The sequence below is a fragment of the Myiozetetes cayanensis genome, unplaced genomic scaffold (genome assembly GCF_022539395.1).
Source record: "Myiozetetes cayanensis isolate MyiCay16 unplaced genomic scaffold, myiCay2020 scf6-25, whole genome shotgun sequence".
NCBI classification, from domain to species: domain Eukaryota; kingdom Metazoa; phylum Chordata; class Aves; order Passeriformes; family Tyrannidae; genus Myiozetetes; species Myiozetetes cayanensis.
The window spans coordinates 14,252,460-14,272,695 of record NW_026087853.1 but is presented as its reverse complement, the minus strand read 5'-3'; the positions used below and the strand labels follow the sequence as shown (position 1 = coordinate 14,272,695).

At 38.3% G+C, this 20,236-nt stretch overlaps 1 protein-coding gene across 1 annotated transcript in view; it reads left to right on the top strand.

Moving 5' to 3' along the window:
- Window positions 1-20,236, top strand: part of SLC24A4 (solute carrier family 24 member 4) — a 94,264-nt gene that overhangs the window by 36,185 nt on the left and 37,843 nt on the right. Inside the window, exons 3-4 of the mRNA XM_050337279.1 lie at window positions 18,261-18,337; window positions 19,513-19,587. Of these exons, the coding sequence (XP_050193236.1) occupies window positions 18,261-18,337; window positions 19,513-19,587 (152 nt within the window). The remainder of the gene's footprint in view (window positions 1-18,260; window positions 18,338-19,512; window positions 19,588-20,236) is intronic.

Genomic DNA, 20,236 nt, shown 5'->3' with positions numbered 1-20,236 from the left:
TAATTGTGATTCATTTGTGTGTCCTTGTCCTTAGGAAGATCACTGGGACAGTTCTTGATCTGTCTGTATGTTTCTGCTGATAGTACTGTCACTAGCTCTGTTTCTTCCTCTCTCGTCTTCTGTGGTGTCAGGCTGTATTGGATATCTTATGCTTTACTCATAGTTTCCTTGACCTCCTTTTTATTTTTCTTTTGGCATAATTAATGTTTCTTCCTTCTGTTGCCTTCTCTTTTTTATAACATCTTCAGCTCTGTTTCAATCATAACTTCTCTGATGGTTAATTTCTAAGTATGTGTATGTGTATCTGTGCCTGCTTCTAACACCTTTTTCCTTTTCTCAGATCTTCAAGCTTTTATTTCCTGGATGTCTTTGTGTCTCATTAGCACATCCCTGAATGTTTAGTCAAAAATAGCACATCAGTAGTTATTCCTTAGTAGCCTCTTAGTAGTTATTTCTTACTGTGCATGTTTTGTGTAATTTCCCATGCTTTTGATTTTCTATACTTTGTGTGCTTGGCACTTGTTTCAGTCTTCTCTTTCTCAGCTCTTTGTCTCTTCATAAAAAGTCTTTGATTTCTTCTTTTTCATCAACCCCGGATGTTCGTACAGACTGGGGAATGAGAGGCTGGAAAGCAGTGCCACAGAAAGGGACCTGGGGGTCCTTGTCGATGGCAAGTTGAATGTGAGTCAGCAGTGCCCTGGCAGCCAGGAGGGCCAACCTGGGGGGCATCAGGCAAAGCATCACCAGGTGGTCGAGGGAGGGGATTGCCCTGCTCTGCTCTGCACTGGGGCAGCCTCACCTTGAATATTGTGTGCAGGTTTGAGTGCCACAACAGAAGAAAGATATTCAGCTATTGGAGAGTGTCCAAAGGAGGGCAACGAAGATGGTGAAGGGCCTTGAGGGAAAGCTGTGTGAGAAGTTGCTGAGGTCACTCGGTGTGTTCAGCCTGGAGAAGAGAAGACTGAAGGGAGACCTCATTGCAGTCAACAACTTCCTCGTAGGGGAAGCAGAGGGACAGGCACTGATCTCTGTGGTGACAGGACCCAAGGGAATGAAGCTGAGTTGGGAGGTTTGGTTGGATACAAGAAAAAGGTTCTTCACCCAGAGGGTGGTTGGGCACTAGAACAGACTCCCCAGGGAAGTGGTCACAGCACCAAACCTGACAGACTTCAAGAAGCATTTGGATGATACTCTCAGATATATGCTGTGATTCATGGGGATGATCCCTGTGGGTCGCTTCCAACTCAGCATATTCTGTGATTCTTCTCTTACATGCCATTTTTTCCTTAAAGCCTTATAGTGTCATAGCAATTACTTTATAAGTAATCTCTTAATCTTGTGTAGTATTGTCTACTATTTCTTTTTGTTCTTATATTAACTATTATGCTTAGTTGTTTTATGTATGTATGTTTTACAAATAGTCTATATGTAATAATAAATTTTAATAATGCTGTGACGATAATCCACTACTTCAGCTTTTCTAAACAAGGAGAACATGCTATAGTGATGGTATGACTTTTGTGTGAACTGATTAGCAGCTCAGCTTTGTTGGATTTGAATTGTAGGAAATTGCTTGCAAAATTAGGCTATTACTTCGATTGTAATATATACAGGCCTGTGATCTCACTTTCATACCTCTAGCACGTCACTATGATAGTATTTAAAGGCTTATTTAAAGTGCAACTGATGTGTAAGCCAAATGGACACAAACTGATTTTGTTGCGTCTTCTCTGAACTCTTCTCTAATGCAGTCTGTATCCCTTAACCCATAGCCATGCCAGGTGGTGTAGAGTTTTTTCTTGGGGAAAATCAAATATTTGATTGCATATCAAATGTGTGGAAAACTGTGACTTTGTGAAGACAGTCTTGTTTTCTTGCTGTAGTCATTAACATTATTCTGTATCCTATATGTGGTTTTCCTGCAGTACTCTTGCTTGTCAATACCTTTACCAGTGCTTTATTTGGAAGGTTAGTCTGCCTTAATGTTGCTGCACTTACTGGGAAAAGGTTCTACTCCTCTTGTGATTGTTCAAGTCTGTTATTCATAGGTACAGTGTTCCCTCTTTACATGTTAATTTTAGGCAATTACCATCCCCTCCTCAGCTTCTTCCAGCTACCACTGACACCTCCTCAGCCTGCTGGTACAGCTGTGCCATCCTGCTTTTCTTGGAAGCTGTGCCTCCTTTAGGTTTTCAACCAAGTTTCTTCCCACTTGATAGAGGTGGCAGAGGAGCCCTTTTGACAGTTCTCCATCACTCTTCCTTGGCTGCAGCCTCTTCTGTCATTACTATATATTACTGGTATTTGTTAAGGTCTACAGTTATTACTATATGTGTCAGAATCTGTCGTTTCCTTACATTTTTATCATTCTCAGTCCAGTCTTAAGTGTGATGTGTCACATCCAAAAACCAGAGCAGGCCTCTTCCAGTGTGAAACACCTCTTGCGTCTAGCCCCTAATATTTCCATAAAAATTGGAGTTCATTTCAGTCTTACAATCACATTCCTAACTGCCTCGCCATCCCTCAAGTAAAAGGGGTGAGGCCTAGCTTGGCCTGCTGTCAGTGTATGTTACTGAATATGGCTGGAATTCTCTAATATTCAGGCATTACCCTTGCTTCCTTAAGGGGTCATATTCCGGTGGCTTTCTATGAGAAATTTGCCCTGGGTGGGACATCACATTTTAAGAGAGTGACTATGTGATTCAGAGCATGTCTGTCCAGGGCTATCATGGGTTCACCATGCAGTCAGCAGAGCATAGTGTCTGCAATGCCTGGATTAAAACCTGAAATAAGGAGCCCAGTATGACATGGATATCTCAGTACTTTTTCCTGTCAGTTGTGCAGAAAGCGTAACATGATGGCTTCAAACATTTAGCATAACCTGTGTACTGGCTCAGCTTTATTTTGTCTGTGCTGTTTTTATAGTAGGTGCATAAACTGTTAACCTTCATGGTGTGAATCCACTGGAAAAGGGCACCAGTCCCACTGAGTATAATTAGTGGTTAAAATGTCAACATATGTTTCTCAGTATGTAGAATTTTGTTTTGCCTACCAGTGATATGTATAACATATCTGTTATACCAGATATGTATAACATAACTGGTATAATACATAAATGTAATTATTTCCCAATGTAAGTAGTACTGTAGTCTAGTAGAATGTAGTTTTGCTGTTTATTTACAGCTTGAACTGTCTTCAGTGAAATAAACTGCAAAGGCAAATATGTCTTTGCTTGGTGACTTTATTTTGTCAGAGTACTTAAATAGGTGTCTGATTTTAAAATTAAGGAGTTTAATTGAAATGAGACCAGTATTAATAGTAACTTCTGTAATTGGTGGGCTGGACTTGTGCTCATGACCTTAAATGGACAGAACAGTCACAGTCTCTTATGGAATCTAGGTCCCTGATTTGTGCCTTGTAGTTGTTATGAAACATCATGAGAACTTTTTCTGTCTTTGTTGAAATGTACCATCCACACATTTTTTCTACTTCAGAATTCTTTTGTCTGGTTCTAAACTCAAACTTGAGAGCAACATCATGCACTTACAGCGTTTCCACTGTTTATGCCTCTGAACCTTTCTAATTAAAGAAAAATATGTGGGCTGGAATCTCAAGCTGATGTAAATCAGCAGAGCTCCAGTAACTTTGTAGAGCTATGCTTCTTAATTTCAATATTAGTCTTTCAGCAGAAATATGGTTAAGAAATGAGAGTTAAAGGGAACGAAAATAGAACTGAAATGACTTTTACTCTAATTTGTTATGTCTGCAAAGTACAAACATGTTAAAATCCCCATGTTGGCAAAAAAAAATCCATACAATTATTTTGCTCGCTGAACCATTTAAGCTGTTGATTCATCTGCAGGCACATTTCAAAATCACCCAACTGTTAAATTTAAGAAGAAAAAAACCAAACTGATGAAAACAAGCTGTTACTTGGTCAACTGCCCAGTCTTGTATTAAACCATAATATATGCTTTCACTGTAAGAACGGGAAGAGGTTTGTCTAGTGGATGGGACAACTGCTAGAAATCAAACTGGTACACATCATTCCCAGCTGTGGCATTAACCACGCCGTGCATTTGGGGAAATCATGTTCTATCATCCAGCTTGTGTCTTCACTGCAAAATTAATTTCAAAGATCTATCTTAGATTAGTTTAACATAGTTGAGAGCAATTGCACTGGAAAATAACTCAGGAGGTTCACACTCTGAGTGACTGAATGACTGCAGAGTGATTGTGTTAGTGGCTGATGAGATGTGCTGCAGTAACCTGTAACTAGTGCTTTCTGACAGGCTAGCCAACTGGAATCAAAGCAGTGCCATGCTCAAGTTAAGGCATTTATTGGGCAAAAAAGATTTACCAGACCTTACTGTTTCACGAACCAGGTGCAACATTTTATGCCCAGTACTTGATGATTGCAAGGTACCAGAAGAAGCATTTTCACAGAACAAAAAGATGAGAAAAATGGTACTCATGTGGTAGTGATCCTTGATGTTTATAACTGATTTGCAAATTCTTGATTCAAAGTAAATTGAAATAGATGAACAGGTCAGTAAGCTTGCTGTATTCATGAACTACATTCTGCCAGGCTGTTGAAGGGAGATACAAATAGTTTGAGGCTTTTTCATACATTTTATCTTCCCTCTGACTGTGAAAGATTGGTATTACGTGGCATAGTGACACTATAAATTAAGTTGATAGATTTAGTAATCCAAAATGGGCATATAAATAACTTTTGAGATGTTTTAGGTCTGGCTCTCTGGGCAGATGAGATATGATTGATCAGATCAGCAGTTTAAATCTCTGCTCTCCTTACATCAGCTGAAAGCAGATGAAGTTTGTGGTAAGGCTCTGCTGTCTTTGAATATTCACTGTCCTAGTCCACATTTCTTCTTTTTCTGACCCCTCTTTCAGCACCCTTCTGCTCCTGCAGCTGTATTATATCATATTTCTTGCTAGGGCTGGCTCTGTATTCTGGGGCAGGAAAACAGCAGGAAAACAGGGAACCACCTTATTTTTGCATGATGGGATTTTTTCACCTAACTGAGGCAAACCTAAATGGATATATGTAGAGAGAATATAAACAGAATATATATATATGTTCTGTGTATATCTAAAATATATTGGAAGGATGAGTTTTCCTTTTCAGTTAATCTAAACCACTAACTAGGAGAGCAAAACTAGTTTCTGAACCACTTGATGTAATGAGACGAAGATGGTTCAAGGTTATTTTAAGACGAAAGAGTAATGCAGTATTGTTCCTCTATGGACAGACGTGAAAGCGCTCTGTATGTTTGGAAGCACTGAATGGCACTGCACAAAGTATGATGTGGGTAACACTGGAGTCTTGCCTCATTTGGACCAGACTAAAAAAGAACCCTTGAATGAGCTGTTTCTAGCTATTTCTGCCTTTAGTTTGTGGGCACCATCTTGGTTTCTTGAGAATCCTTTGGATGGTGCTCCAAGAGATACTTTTTTAATCTGATGTATATGGTCTCAGAAAGTGCTTTATAACGTATCTGGCCTAAATACCTGCTACTGTTTGGTATGATGAATATGTCATTTTCCTATTTCTCCCCTTGTTGAGAATTTAGTGCATATACTTTTTCCTCTCTTCCATAGCTTTCAGACCGATTCTTTTCCTGACATGTTCTGAGATTCTCTATAATTCACTGTCTTTATTTTTATAGTTGCCTCAGTGATATTTATAGAAAATGATTGTGTCTCATGGATGCCCTTCTGATGGTCCAGAAAAATGTACCTTTCTCTCTTCTCAAGACCAGACAATATAGTTTGGTGCCTGTTAGCCCTTATGCAAGTGTCCATCAAATACAAATATATTTTAGATGTGCTCATTTGGGATTTTCTGCTGAGGGTTATGCCATGGTCTGTATGCATGCTTTGTAGTAAACCAGTACAGAGTAGGCTGGAGAGAACTCATCGATTTGCTCATGAGGCAGTGAAGTTTGGAAAGAAATGAAAATAAAATCTACTAGCACTCTTTAAATTGTTTGCACTTCTGATGGCTGCTTTGGCATGAGAAGTGCTGCTCTCTGGCTTGGTTTCAGACAGTACATGCACACAGGTTTGTGACAGTGGGATGCCTGGTTTTAGAAAGCAACATTCCAAACTTAATAGCTTGAGAATTTTTGCAGTAATGGAGAAATACCTGAGTTTAAGTGAACTATTTGTGGTACCAGCAGCAGTGAAGCAGCAGCTCTAGCTATGACCTACATATCCAGGCTTCTAGCTGGGCTTGTGCCATATGTGCTGAAGCTTGTGTGACAGTAGTTCCCTTTTAATGGTAGCTGACCTGGCTAGATTAAAGAGAGACATGTTGTGTTAAATTGTACATTCTTCTACACTTAACTTCTGAAGTCTAAAAAAACCCTGTATAGGTCTTTCATGATTGATCTGTGACAAGACTAAATCTCTGTATCTTATGCCCCTCCCCCCCCCTTTCTTTCCTTTTGCTCATTTCACTTCAGTGGCTTTTGGCCTTGTACTCAGCTTTGTGTATGCACTGCTCCAGGTGGAGTATGGTGTGTCTCTCCTTCTTCATGTGAATTGGTATGAGCTTCCTTCCAACATTCATTTACGGATACTAAACAGTCATGGAATAAGATTTCATGTGGTTGAAGACATTATGAGGACTGTAATTTTGGATTGTGAAATTATTGTAATGTTTATCTTATTACTTCCCAGCAGTGGACTCTCCTGCTGTTTGCCTCTATTCTGCATTAGGATCACTTTTTTTCTGGAATAATTACTATGCTTTTAGTTTCCTTCCCTCAAATGTCCAGTGCTGCTTAACAGGCTGCTACATGTGGAAGTCTCCAAATCTTCTAAGAAGATGATTTTTACTTAACAGATTACATATCAAATGCAAGGCTGCTGAAATATCTAGTAAGGGCTAGAACTGAAAAGAGATCCTTCTTGAAGTAGTCCAGTAGTGTTTACAGCTTCTTATTGAGTTTCTAGAGTAATGAGAAAATGACCCAAGGGATATTTTCCGGGGGAAAATGACAGAGAACTCTGCAAATCTGCCATTTGAAAAATTATTTAGATAGTAAAGAAATGATGACATTGGAGTTGGAGTGTTAAATCTTGGTTGCCTTAGATGGGATTGTGTGGAAAAGGTGAAGCAGATATTAGTCTATGGTAAAAGAAACATGTTGACATAATTTTTGTATTATTGAGCCGAAATTGTGTGCTGGAATATTCATGTATTTATGGCTTTGAGCAAAAACATATGAACTGAGTAGTAATGCTGGTAATCCTGCATGCTCAGGAAGCATAAACCTGGCCCTGCAAAATTGTGATGTTTGTTGAAAAGATAAACAACAAGCCTGGGTCTCTCTTTTCTTTGTCTTCTGGGTTTTTTATGTCTTTTAGATTTTTGGGCTTGGGCCCTCTTTCTGCAAACACATAGTCTAGAAGCAGATTTTTTGTTTTAAGTGAAAGCTGATGTTCTTACATAATTGCATGATTCCAGGACCATAGTTTCAGAAAAAGTAAAAAACAAATATTACATGGTTTACAAAGGAGTAATGAGAGTTGGCTATACCACATGAGCATGGCTCACAGGGAGAAAATGTTTTGCTTCTGTTTTCCATATGAAAACGAGTCTTTCGAAACACCAAGGGGTACATGGAACAAAAAATTATCCTAAATACTTGACTTCGAAACCTGACTTCATTATAGATCCAGTGTTTTTTAACACTGTTGGGTTTGGGGGTTTTGTTTTAGAGCTTAATATGTGCAACTTGAAACGATTTTTCAAAATGCAACTTTCTTCCAAAATAAAAGCAAAATTCAGCTAATTAATCAGTTGATTTCAGCCTGTGGCATCAATAGCTTGATTTTTATAAGGATTGGGAATAGCATCTGAGTTTCTTGAAAATCTTGGCTTGCCTGTACTGAACCCTCTTGGGGACTCTGGCTCCAGAAAGGTCACATAATGAACAGCCTCAAGGGGCTTCCTCTGCTTTATTATATTGCCTTTGAATTTTACCTGTTCCCTCTTGGTTAAAGGGACTTTTTGGACAAAGCACAAGAAAACTCACTGTTGGAAGCAATCCTAAATTGGCAGGGGGGGAAATAAGCGTTTGAGTATGTCTTTTTACAGTTCTCTTCTATAATTTTCCTTCTATATCCAGAAAGAAAAGCTTCTAATTAAGGAAATTTCAAACAATACCCATCCCTGACTTTATTTTATGCCTTTCTCTGGTATTTGTAGAACTGACTTAAATTCTGTTGTTGCTCTGTTACCTCATGCCCATTTGTTTCTAGAAAAGCAGTTTATTTAACTTAGTGTTAGTCTGGTAGAGTCTTAGCCATGTACAGTTTTTGTGCTATTTCAACTTGTAGAATATTACAATTTTCCTGGATGGTTCCAATCTCTACTTGGATTTGGTATATTTTAAATATTGGATTTTGTGTGTGCCAATACAGCTGCTTTTAAATGAACCATAATGCAGCTTTTACTGAAGTAGAAGGGATTCAAAACCCTATTATTATGCATTAACTGTGCTGAAGGCACAATAACACAGTTTCATTTAAAGTGCACCTCTGTTCTGAATGATAGCTGCTCTGGCAGCTCTGATGGTTGCTTATTTGTTCCTTCTCAGTGTTTTCAACATGTGATCTGTTCAGTTTTCAAGAAACCTGGTAGCTTTTCTGGCTACCAGCAGCTCAAACTTAATCTGTGGTCTGACTTGGGTCAAGTCAAATTTTGCCAGTCATTTTGTCATTTTGAATTTGGTTGTCACTTCTACTGGGGATATATCAGGCAGGAAATAGCCTCACATTCTATGTTATTTGAGGTCTACCTCCAGCAGGTGTAAGGAGGTAGTAACCACTCTATTTTACTCACTGAAGAAGGGTAGGAAGAAGGAACTCGGTTGTACAGAAAAGTACTTGTATCATCAGTTTGCAAGCAGAGATGTTCATGGGACAGTGTCAATGATACTTTATAAGGAAAGATGTTACTTCCTGCCCTTCTATCTATATCCGTTTATAAATGTGATTGTCTTTATATTAGCTCTGTGACTGATTGCCAGCTTTTCTTTTTGAAGGGCAGTTTTGATCCCATTGTTACATGGTATCAGTGGAACAGTAACGCATCCCAGTTTTGAAATGGGTGACCTCTGCCAAATGAGGTCTTCAGATTTTCAGAGGGGAAGAAGACTTCTACCTTGGACCAGATTCACTTAACTGATCCCTCCTGCTTGCATACTCAAGCAGCACAGGGAAGATTTTCTTCCTGCTATGAAATTCTGTAGTGTAGGGAAATCTGTCAAGGCCAGCTTCTGTGGCGATTGTTCCTTGTACACCTACTGAGAGAGTCATTTTGGGAACCAAGGAAGAGATAGGGGTCTGATTGTCAAGCTATTCATTAGGCATAATACAGCAACACTATAGATAAGAGCAGCTTTAGTGCATACTCAGTGACAAAACTGGGGAGTTAAAACCCCACTATCTGTAAAAGTGTCCTTTTGTGCCAGATGGAGTGGGTCATTTCAGGGACAGTTACTAGTCCACAGTGTTCTTTAAATTATGTTCCTTTTTGTAGTATTTTCCATGAAATGCTACAGTTTCTCCAGTTGATTTTCAAAGCCCACTGTTACGCAAACCAGATTGTCCTTTCAGGGAAAATGACAGTTTATTAATAGATCTGTAGTGAAATCCCCTTACAGATGCTATTGACATGTCAGACAAGGCAGCCTCTCCTTGGCCTTATTGTGAGATGAACAAACTGAGTTTATGAATTTATAGGCTGAACAATGAGCATGAGTACTTTCCATCCTTTAGTTCTGGAAGAGATTTTAGAGTCTGACTGGGAGTAAAAAAACAAGACCTCGTACTCATAGTGTGATGTTTAATTCTCCAGCTTGTTTGCAACTGAAAGGCTTGTCTGTGAAAAACATAAGGAATGATTCTTTTCTATGGAGATAAAAAAATTGCCTGACCTTTCAATAACTGTCCTTTCTTATGTGAGTCACAGTATTGATAGTTAGTCCGGTCATTATCCCTTTTCCCAAACCTTTTCTCCTATCAGGCAGTGATCTTGTCAGGGACACCACTTTCTATCTGTATTTAAAAAGGACACAACCAAACTGAGTCCAAAACACTGCACTCTCTCTCTCAAATGAAACAAGATGCCATTTTTTCCTGATGTCTGTGGTTAAGTCATATATACCTGTGGTTAAGTCATAGAGCAGTCATGAGGCAGTACAATTTAAACCTGTTCATATTATTCCACAATGTTTATTCAGTCCTGAGATCCAGAATTATTCCCCCTGAGCTGGGAAATGACGTGACTGAATAAGCTGCACCAGTGCTGGACCTTGCCAGTGTTTGAACTGGTTTGCCAGCCTTGGCTCAGAGTAATGTAAACAGAGCAGAGGCAGTATGCAACAGTAAGTAAAAGGGAGAAGGTGAAAATCATTTTGGTATCCTGATTTAGGAATCTGAGGTGTGAAATAGAAAAGTTGGTGTCTGTGGGTGGGATTTTGAAGAATACACACGTGCTTTATGGAAAGCCAGTGCCGTAGTCACAGAAAAGCAAAGAGTTAGAAGAGTTCAGAAATTCTGTGACTGGTCTGAAGGCCAAGGAGAAAAAAAAAAAAAAATTATGATTCCAAACCTTGGGAACCGTTTAGAGTTATTTTGAGAACATTAAATCCATTAACACAAAGGCCAGTACACATGAAATGCTACCAGTTGACATGCCGATGCTTCCCCATATTGGAGTACTTGTGTCGTCACTGACTCCCTAAATCAAGAGTTGAGATTTCACCGTGGCTTTCAGTTTTCTTTGATGGATAATTCTTAATGTGTTTTTGTTTCATTGTTTGATGTTGACTTAATGAGTGCAAATACTTTTCTATAAAAGAGAAAAGAAACTGAAAGTAAGTCCAGGATTTAATAAGGTTTTAATTTTGCTTTTTATTGTAACTAATTCAGTCTTGTACTAGATATTTTCATAACTTCATACTCATGGAAGGAGAGTTTTTCAAGTATTTCATTAATACATCATCCCTTACAATCATACATCAAATGGATTTAATTGTTGATAATTGAGTCAGTTTCATAAGCTTCGCTTCATAAGCTGTCACTTATCATTGCACATATAATTGCATTTGGCGGTCCTCTTTCTGGTTGAGCAATGCAGATTGAATTAATATAACACAGAGATGAAATTTGCTGATAATTCTGCTGTTTGTGAAGTGAGGGCTATGAAGGAGGATGCTTAGTGTGGCTCCCACTGTATGGTACTTTGCCTACAAAGAGAAAGCTTCATCTTTGGCATCACACACATTATGTAGATGCACAAATATCTGTCAAAGAAATTGGGTGTTTCATATCATTTTATTGCACTTCGTTTGGATGCTTTGTTTCTGTCCAGGTAGTATAATCCACAAAATGAGTTAACTGAAGTGGTGTCTCTGCAGAAATGTTCTTGCAGCATTTTTCAAGTGAACATGTGTTTTTCTTTGAATAGCCCATTCCTGATTTGCTGTAACACTGGTGAGTAGGTTAGTAACCAGTAGAAGCTGAACTGAGTATCTGAGGGAAAATCCACATGTCATGCTGCTACAGAAAACTGGAAACATCTGTCTAATGGAAATGGGAGCTTAAAGCTTGGTAATTCCTATTTTTTCCAGAGGGCATCCAACATTATCAGTGAAATGTTATTTATGTCTTCTTTGGTCCTTGTAAGATTTACAAAGCAGTTGCTGAGTATACAGTTTTTTTCACTGACAATTTAGACTTAAGGACATGCTAGCTTATGATATTAGAAAGAGTTATTTTAGAATTTGAGATTTATATTTTTTCATTAATTTAGGCTTCCTGTAATTCTTTAAAAATATACCTTTAATGTACTATGGCACATCTATGATTTTCTAATGACTTTGAATTTATTATATCTAAATTGGGAAGTATTAATAAAAAGGAGGACTTTCATATGATACATTTTATATTTGAGTAAACATAGTTTCATTGTGATGGTAAGATCCTTGGGTTCACTTTGTTTCTGGTGTTAGAGTAGAGAACAAAAACAAGTCAATACTTTTCTATGAGCAAAAAGAACCTGCTGTTCTTTCCTGAAGTACACAATTACTGCCACAATATTGACAGTGCACTGGTTGTGCAAGAGGATCAGATGAGTGTATTATATCATTCCCCGAGACACGTACTGAGGTCACCACAGTCATTTCTAAAACTGTCACCACTTCAGCACCTGAGCTAATACATCAAACATGACAGGACCCTTTTGACATAGGTGGTAAAGAGATTATGGGAGGAATTGCTCCCACTGCCTTCAGGATGCTTTCAAAATTGTTAACCATCTTTCTGTACAAATCTTCCCAGTGCACTGATTTTGAAGAGCAGGATTGGCTAAAGTCACAAATGTTCTGAAAGCAGGAGTGATTCTAAGACATTCTATTCATTGCAGCTCAACTGATAGAGGCCCTGTGCATTCAGGGATATGTTGTTGGAAGAACTGTTGATTTTTTGGCTTTCAGTCAAATCTTCTAGCGGATTATATTAGTACAGAATTATAAATTAATGCAAGTCGCAAGTTCAACTCCTGTCACACAAACTGTTTACATTTTGCTGGTGACACCAGGTAACAATGCATGCAGTCGCTTGACAGACACAGAGAAGCTCACACAATAATGAATCTGTTCACTGTCACTGAGGCACAGTTTTATGTGTATGAACACAATACCAGGCCTTGGAAAGATGAGGATCTGGAATGTGGAAAGGGAGTTGTATATAAGCTGAAATACACCAAGTGCAGAGGTGACTAAAGCTGCTTGCAGTGCTTAAACAAATAATACAAATTTGAAATGTTCAAGCTGGCTTGTGAATATGGTTATTAAGGGGGTAAAAGTGGAAGTATGTAATTCTGTCTCTGTCTGTCCTTCTTCCCCTTACACCTGTACCCTGGATGCATCTGATGATCAGCAATCCCCGAAAGCCAGGGCAAAGGAGTAGGCATTGCAGTCTATAAATGTAATATATCCTGAAGGGACAGAGGAGCATGGGCAGAGGAGCAAGATGCAGGCTTAGAAGGGGTAGTGGGCTTCTGCGTATGTTTGACTAACCCCCTTCCTGTTAAGGCAGGAGCTGATTGCACATCTTCCTTCAAATGGCTGTGGATTCCTTTTCCATTTGAGGAAAAATTTTAAGAGTTGTAGTAGGCTTGAAGGTAGTTGAATGCTTAGCAGGTGTTAAGAGCTGGCATGTTTGTTGTGAGTAAGTCAACTGCTAATAAGGTGAAGAAATCACATGTCAAGGCAGGTTATAAAACCACAGATCCACGTGGTAGTTGAGATGGTTGTCAGGCTTAGGAGATTTTGAATTTTAACTTCTTTGGCAGCCTGCCTGTCACAGTAGGGATAGGGCATGTGGGAACAATGCTCTGACGACACCCGGGATAAATCCGGTAACAGCCTAAGTCGGGGCAGGTGTCACTGGCATGCCGGGGTTACCCCAGCTGCTGCCTGCCAGCACTTCACTCCAGAGCCATGCAGACAGCTTATGCTGTGCAGCTGCTCTTAGGTTTTGTTCTGAGGCGTGCTCTTTAGCCACAGTCATCTCAGTCAGAGCTTTTTATCAACGGTGAATCATCCTTTCTGTCATACCATAGTAAAGGATTTTTTTATGTCCGTGACTCAGAGAAAAAGGTGGTGGTGTCCCCTCCAAGTCGTAGCTGGATAAGCTGCTTTTGTTTCATGATTGGAGAGAGGGAACGAGCTGCAGAATTATGTCAATTTCAGTATAGACTTGGCTTTCTGGTTCCCTCCCTTCCTCCTCAAATCTGTGCTAGATAAGATGAGCTGCAGAACCATGAGTTTGCAACAGTACCAGCAGGATAAATATTTCTGTATTTCTAGCTGATTTTAAGATGATCGGTGTATGTTCCCTTCCTTTTTTTGGCAAAGGTTAGCCCCATTAGATGTACTGCTCTTCATTTCATCTCCTTCTCCCATCTGTTCTGTCTCTTTTCGGTAGAAACCAAGGAGATGTAGCTCCCACTCAGGCAGCAAGATAGCTCCGTCTCCCATATATGAGAAAATATCTGTGTGAAGTAGAGCAGTGCCCTGCTGTGCACACAAATCACATTGTACCATGAAGGCAGACTGTGCTCTCTCAAACTCTGAAAAAGCCATATCCTCTCTGTCAGCTTAAACACATGAGGGAATACCACTGCCCCCCTCAGTTCAGTGTTGTTGAATTCCCAGGCCTAAGCTAGGATACAGGGGAATCCAAACAACTTTTTCCTGAGGAACCAGGTTATCAAAGCAGTAGGTAAGATAAACAAATAATTGTTTAAAATAATGAAATAATTTTATTTACAGCTAGTAAATAAAGAACAGTGCGTGTAAATGAGGTATACAGAACTTACAGATGACAGACAAAACCTGTGATTATCTGTATAATAAAGCCATAAAGACAACAAATGTTTATACCAAAAAAGTCCAAACTGTGCCTTAGAACTCACTGGTAGATAGCCATTTCATTAAGGAAGAAACCTCCAGAGCATTGTTTCATTTCCCTGGTTTTTAAAGAAGATTTTGTAGTGTGTCTTTGAGAGAACAACTGCATGCCATGAGTTCTGTGTAGAGGAGCATTATCTTTGAGAAAAGTTGTCTTCGTGTTAATTCATTTAACATTACCTCTGTGAGATAAGCAGGTGTTTGTTACGTGTATTTGTTTATTACTAATACTATTATCACCAGACTATATTTGAAGCAAGATAGTTTGCAGGGAAGATGGTTTGTATTTGGTTCGTGATCAGATGTCTAGGCTCATTTTTATCTTCTGGGTCTTACCTTTGACATCTCCTGGACTTCTAATTTCCTATTTGGTATTAACTTTGGATAAGTAAAGTCCCATTAGAAATATTAGAAAGATAGTGATTTTTTTTCATGCTTCTTAAAACTTCATTTTATTCTGACTTGACCATATATGTACTGTGAAATATTTTAATATTTGAGTTAAACTGTGAAATATTTAACAGTTAACTGAGTGAGATTACCAGGTAGGTAATACTTTCCAGGTGGCACATGCATTTTGCCAGCTTAGGGGACAGGCACATATTCCCTCTGCTATATGGGGGCAGTTAAGGGGATGGTGCTTCTGACACGAACACCTGTGATGGGAGCTGCAAACCTTTGCATCCGATTATGTGATGGGATTTACCTCATGTGCAGGGTCCCGTTATCATTGCTAGAGAGTTGGGCCAGGGCTCTGTTCTTTTCTGTCCTATTGCATTGCTGGAATATGTGTGTTCTCACAGCTGCATCTTGAATGGAGGAGACAGAGGACAAATTGGGGGATGCAATATGAAAAATAGTGTATGTGTTCTGAATACATCCATGTGGGCATGGTTTCAGCCAGCGATGTAAGAACAACCATATTGTGGATGCAGCTTTGGGTCTTTTCACCCTAAGGAGAAGTTTCCTTAATGCTTTTTTAGTTAGTAGTCACTTCCTTTAACATTAGTTGTTAATAGTCAGAATTTGTTTGAAACCACATGCTTTGGGTGCTTACTTATAAGAATGTCAACTGTGAATACACAATGTCTGTCTCAAAACTACAATGCAACCAGTTTTCTCCTGGTTTATATATATTCCCACTATCCTTTTTATTGTCAGGGGCTAAAAGTGATGAAAACTGAACAAAAAGGAGGAAGTTTTATTCTCGTATTTTGATTTTAGGACTACTTGAATTTGTTTGGCTTGATAGGCAAATCTGTTGTTTACAGTGTGGTTTGCAGCTGTATGGCAGTGCTATTTTCTTAGGCTGTTCCGTAAGGTCACAAATCTCATTACAGTGCAAATCATGGCCCTTGAAGACAATGGAGTTCTGTAGCAGCTCAGACCACTTTCTTGAAGCTAGTCCTGGAAACTGTTGTGCTGATAGTCTTTAGTCACTGGAGTATTCTGCATTCCCTTGAATGTGAGCAATTGGCTATTATTGTGCTATTGTGCTGATGCGTTTATATATTTATTTCCGCTATTGCTTTCATTTTTCTGGGTGGTGACAAAAGGAGGACCAGGAATAGAATATTTCCCTAGGAATACGATCAGATTCAGGAGTACCCAAGCAAAATTTACTACAGTTGTGTATAGTTTTTGTTGTCTGAGATGTAAAAGAAAAGATGCACCTATATCTTAGGAAAGCTCTGCCACATGCTGATACTGGTTCCAGTCAGAATATAATAGTAAGAATAGATCTTAATGGAAAGCCTAATGCAAATCAATAAAGGAATTACAGTCAGTCATTGCTACTGAATGTCTATTGTATGCTAAATATTCTGCAGAGTGTTGGTAGTTTTAACAAAAGTATAGTGGTTCTCAAATACTAAGAGGATTTATAAAGATTTCAAAAAATGGTAACTTTGAATTTCGGAAGGAAGGTATGAATTATGTATATAAGGTTTTAAACACTGCTTGTTGCCACTTTATTAATTCAAAAATAATATATTTATGGTACTAGGCACTAAGGAAAAAACAGAGCTTAAGGATATTCAACTTTACATGGAGAAACTGTTCAAGTCTTTGTCAAGCTAGACATTTGCAATATATGTAGGTGTGTGTAGTACAGATGAGAAGAGACATTTTTGTATTTATCTAAAACTGAGTGAATAGATGAGAAGTCATTTGGGTCTTTAAAATTAGATTATCCTCTCACTGCAGCTAAGATTTTCAAGTGTGTTTAGTGATTACAGGTAATTCAAATTTAGGATCCTCTAAAAAGTGTAATCTTCAAAGAGTTGCAGGGCAGCGTTTCCTGAAAATAAGGTTGGGGAAGCATGTTTTAACTGTAGTAGCTAAAAAATATCAACCATACCTCCATTTCTTTTTTTCTATGTTCATGGTTATTGTTTGCAGAATTATATTAAGAAATAGAAAAATATGGCATTAACATTGAAAATGGGATGGCATAAATATCATATGTTGAACTCTTAAGAATTTTTTTAATGTGGCAGACTTGAATATGGGGAAGATGATGATATATTCCCTCTGTTTCCATCCCTGCATTTCAGTATACTATGGTAAGTTTGTTAGAACCTTCTGGAGCTTATCTTGTTGTCAAGCTACATCTACAACTTCTTGTAGAAAGGAATATACCTTTCTAAATAATAATTTACTGATTTCAGTTCATTTGGATTCCAGTGGATTCCAGTACTCAGCACTGCCTGCACCTCAGGTACTGTGTTTAGTTTTGAGCCTCTCATTACAAGAAAGACATTGAGGTGCTGGAGTGTGCCCAGGGAAGGGCAGCGGAGCTGGGGAAGGGTCTGGAGCACAAATCCTGTGAGAAGCAGCTGAGGGAGTTGGGAGTGTTTAGCCTGGAGAAAAGGAGGCTCAGGGGAGACCTTATTGCTCTCTACAACTACCTGAATGAAGGTTGTAGCCAGGTGGGGGTTGGACACCAGGAAGAATTTCTTCCCTAGGAGAGTTGTTGAGCATTAGAATGGGCTACACGGGGACATGGTGGAGTCACCATCCTGGAAGTGTTCAAGAAATGACTGGATGTGGCACTTAGTGCTATGGTTCAGTTGGCATGGTTCATTCAGAGGTAGGACTCTGTGATTTCAGACGTCTTTTCTACACCCTGAAACTTCCCAGAGTCCTTTCTGAGGCATCATAAATCTTTATCCTGGCCTGTCTTGTCAGTCACTGTCAGTCAGAAATCCCGAAACTCATGTCTTTGAATGTTCCTATTGTTCACCTACCATTTATGCTTCATTCCTTCCTTCAACAGATTTAGATAGTAGACTTTCTTTAGAAAGTACTTGGAATCACTTTAATCTTTGTGAAATTATTTTCAAGACTGCAGAATGCTGCAGTTTATAGCTAAGAGATTGATAGAGGGTCACAACCATTGCATAATTTTTCAGATAAGACACACTTAAAGTCAGAAATAGATGAATTTTTGTGCCTGTGCCTATCACAGAGGAGATGATAGTATAAATAAGGCTTTAAGAATGTGAAACTCTTAGTACAGTGAGGGTTAGTTTAAGTCACTGGAACGATGATAATAACACCTAAATATCAGTTCTTTGTTTTTTCTACAGAGAAGAAAAGAAATTCTGAAATGGAAAACTTTAATGTAATACACCAGAAGAAATACTCATGTTTGATCATATGTTTCTACAGATGCATCCTTATTTTTCCCCTCTTCTGTTTGTATAGGCTGTAATTTTTTTTTTATAAATTATATTTCCCTTTCAGCCATTCATGAATTTCCTGAAGATCTATTTACAAATAAAGAACGCCAGCAAGGAGGAATTCTGCTTCACATCGTTGCTGTAAGTTTTTCTCTGCTGTGCTTAATTTTTGTTTTCTTTTTATGTTATTTTTGTTCTTTTATTTTTTAATAAGGTGTTAATCATTGAGACCTTACTAAGTAGAGCTCTGTATATATCAACATGTTTCTAATACTTTGATTTCAGTATTTCTATGTATGTCTAAATGTAGAATACAAATGCTTAAAAGGTAACACCTTAGAGACATGGTATAGTGGTGGACTTAGTACTGTCATCTCACCAAGCTTGGACTTAAGTCTTTTCCAACCTAAATGATTCTATGACTGATTTATTTAGGAAAATCATGTGAGTCTGAATTTGCAGTGCCTATTCATTCATCCTGGCAGCATGGATCGCAGACTTCTGCTTGTATTTCATCTTATACAGGCAGAGTTTGGGATTCCTTTATTATTGACACTGAGATGGTGTAAAAGATTCTTGAGTCTCCTTCTCTTCTTTTGTGCCTCTTTGCAAAAGATGTATTATAATTAAAAACAATTCAGAAGAAATATAGAAAGTATCATGTTGAGTTTTACATTTTATTGTCGAAAACACAAAGCAAATAAGGTCTCCAGGCTCCAGTTTTTCAGTCCCAGCTCAGGGAAAGTAAAGTAAGAAGGAGTTGTGTTTGATGGACAATAGCAGGATTAGGCCCACTGCATGGTCACAGCACATAAAGCCACATAAGACAGTGGGAGAATCACATGTATGCAGGGCACCAGGATCATTCCCAGGAGTTTTGGTGCAGTGATCCATGGCCAGGGTCTGCTTATTTCAAACTGTAATTATTTCCTGAGTATTATTGTAATTATTTCCTGAGTTAATCAACCTGGTATTACTTTCTACTTAATTACTTGGTCTGATAATTAATTGAAAATGTAGAAGATGACTGTGTAACTTCATAAGCTTTATCTATTATTTTTCTTTGTATAAAGTCTGTTGTGGCACCCTATTCTGTCAAACTATGTCAAACTTTTCATATTCAAGGATATGACAAACATTCTTGTTCTAAACTGTATCTTACATTCTGGTTTCATGCAGGGAGATTTTTATTTGGAATTGAATAAAAAATAAAGCTATAGATTTCTGCTAGTTTGAATAAAAGTAGCATTACCTTTTTTCCTCTTTTCATGTACAGGAAAAATCTGAAGCATTTTCTGAATATATTTTCTTTACAGGCTCTTTATATGTTCTATGCTTTGGCCATAGTATGTGACGACTTCTTTGTTCCCTCCTTAGAGAAAATTTGTGAGGTATGTTGAAGAACTTCATGACTCTTTCGGAAATGTATTTAGAGAATATTATAGAATCAAACATTTGTGTCATTGCTGTTTGCAGTTCATTCCTGTCAACTTTTTGGCCTTGATCCTTTTCAAATTATTTGAGCTTCCATCAAAAAATGAGCCTGTGGTCTGTGCACACTTGTTCTGTGGCCACACTCAAGCAGAAAAAATCAGAGATTTAATGAGATCAGATAGCAAAACTCACTCTTAAAATACCTGAAGCATGTAGCTAGGAGAGATACAGGTTATGGCTGAGTTGGGTTTATTATTGTACTCCTGATATTAAAAGTCACTTGTGAAAAGAAATCATAAATAGACAAATTAATGTATTATGCAAATCTAATTGCACATCCACCACTGTATCAGCAAAGAGAAAGGAAGTGTATGCAGTCCTGGCATAAAGTGGAGAAAAGGGAGAATGTGTGATGGTTTGATATGGAAAGCGAATGCATATTTTATATGCAAAGGAAAAAAAAGTAAATGTAATGCTTTTATGTAATTTTTGAGAAGATTTTGCAAAAATTACGTGTTGGATTCTAATTAAGTGATTTGATGGGGACAGGGTAGCATTTATACTTGACATGTAAGTGTTGTGTTAAGTAATACTTTGGTGAACTAC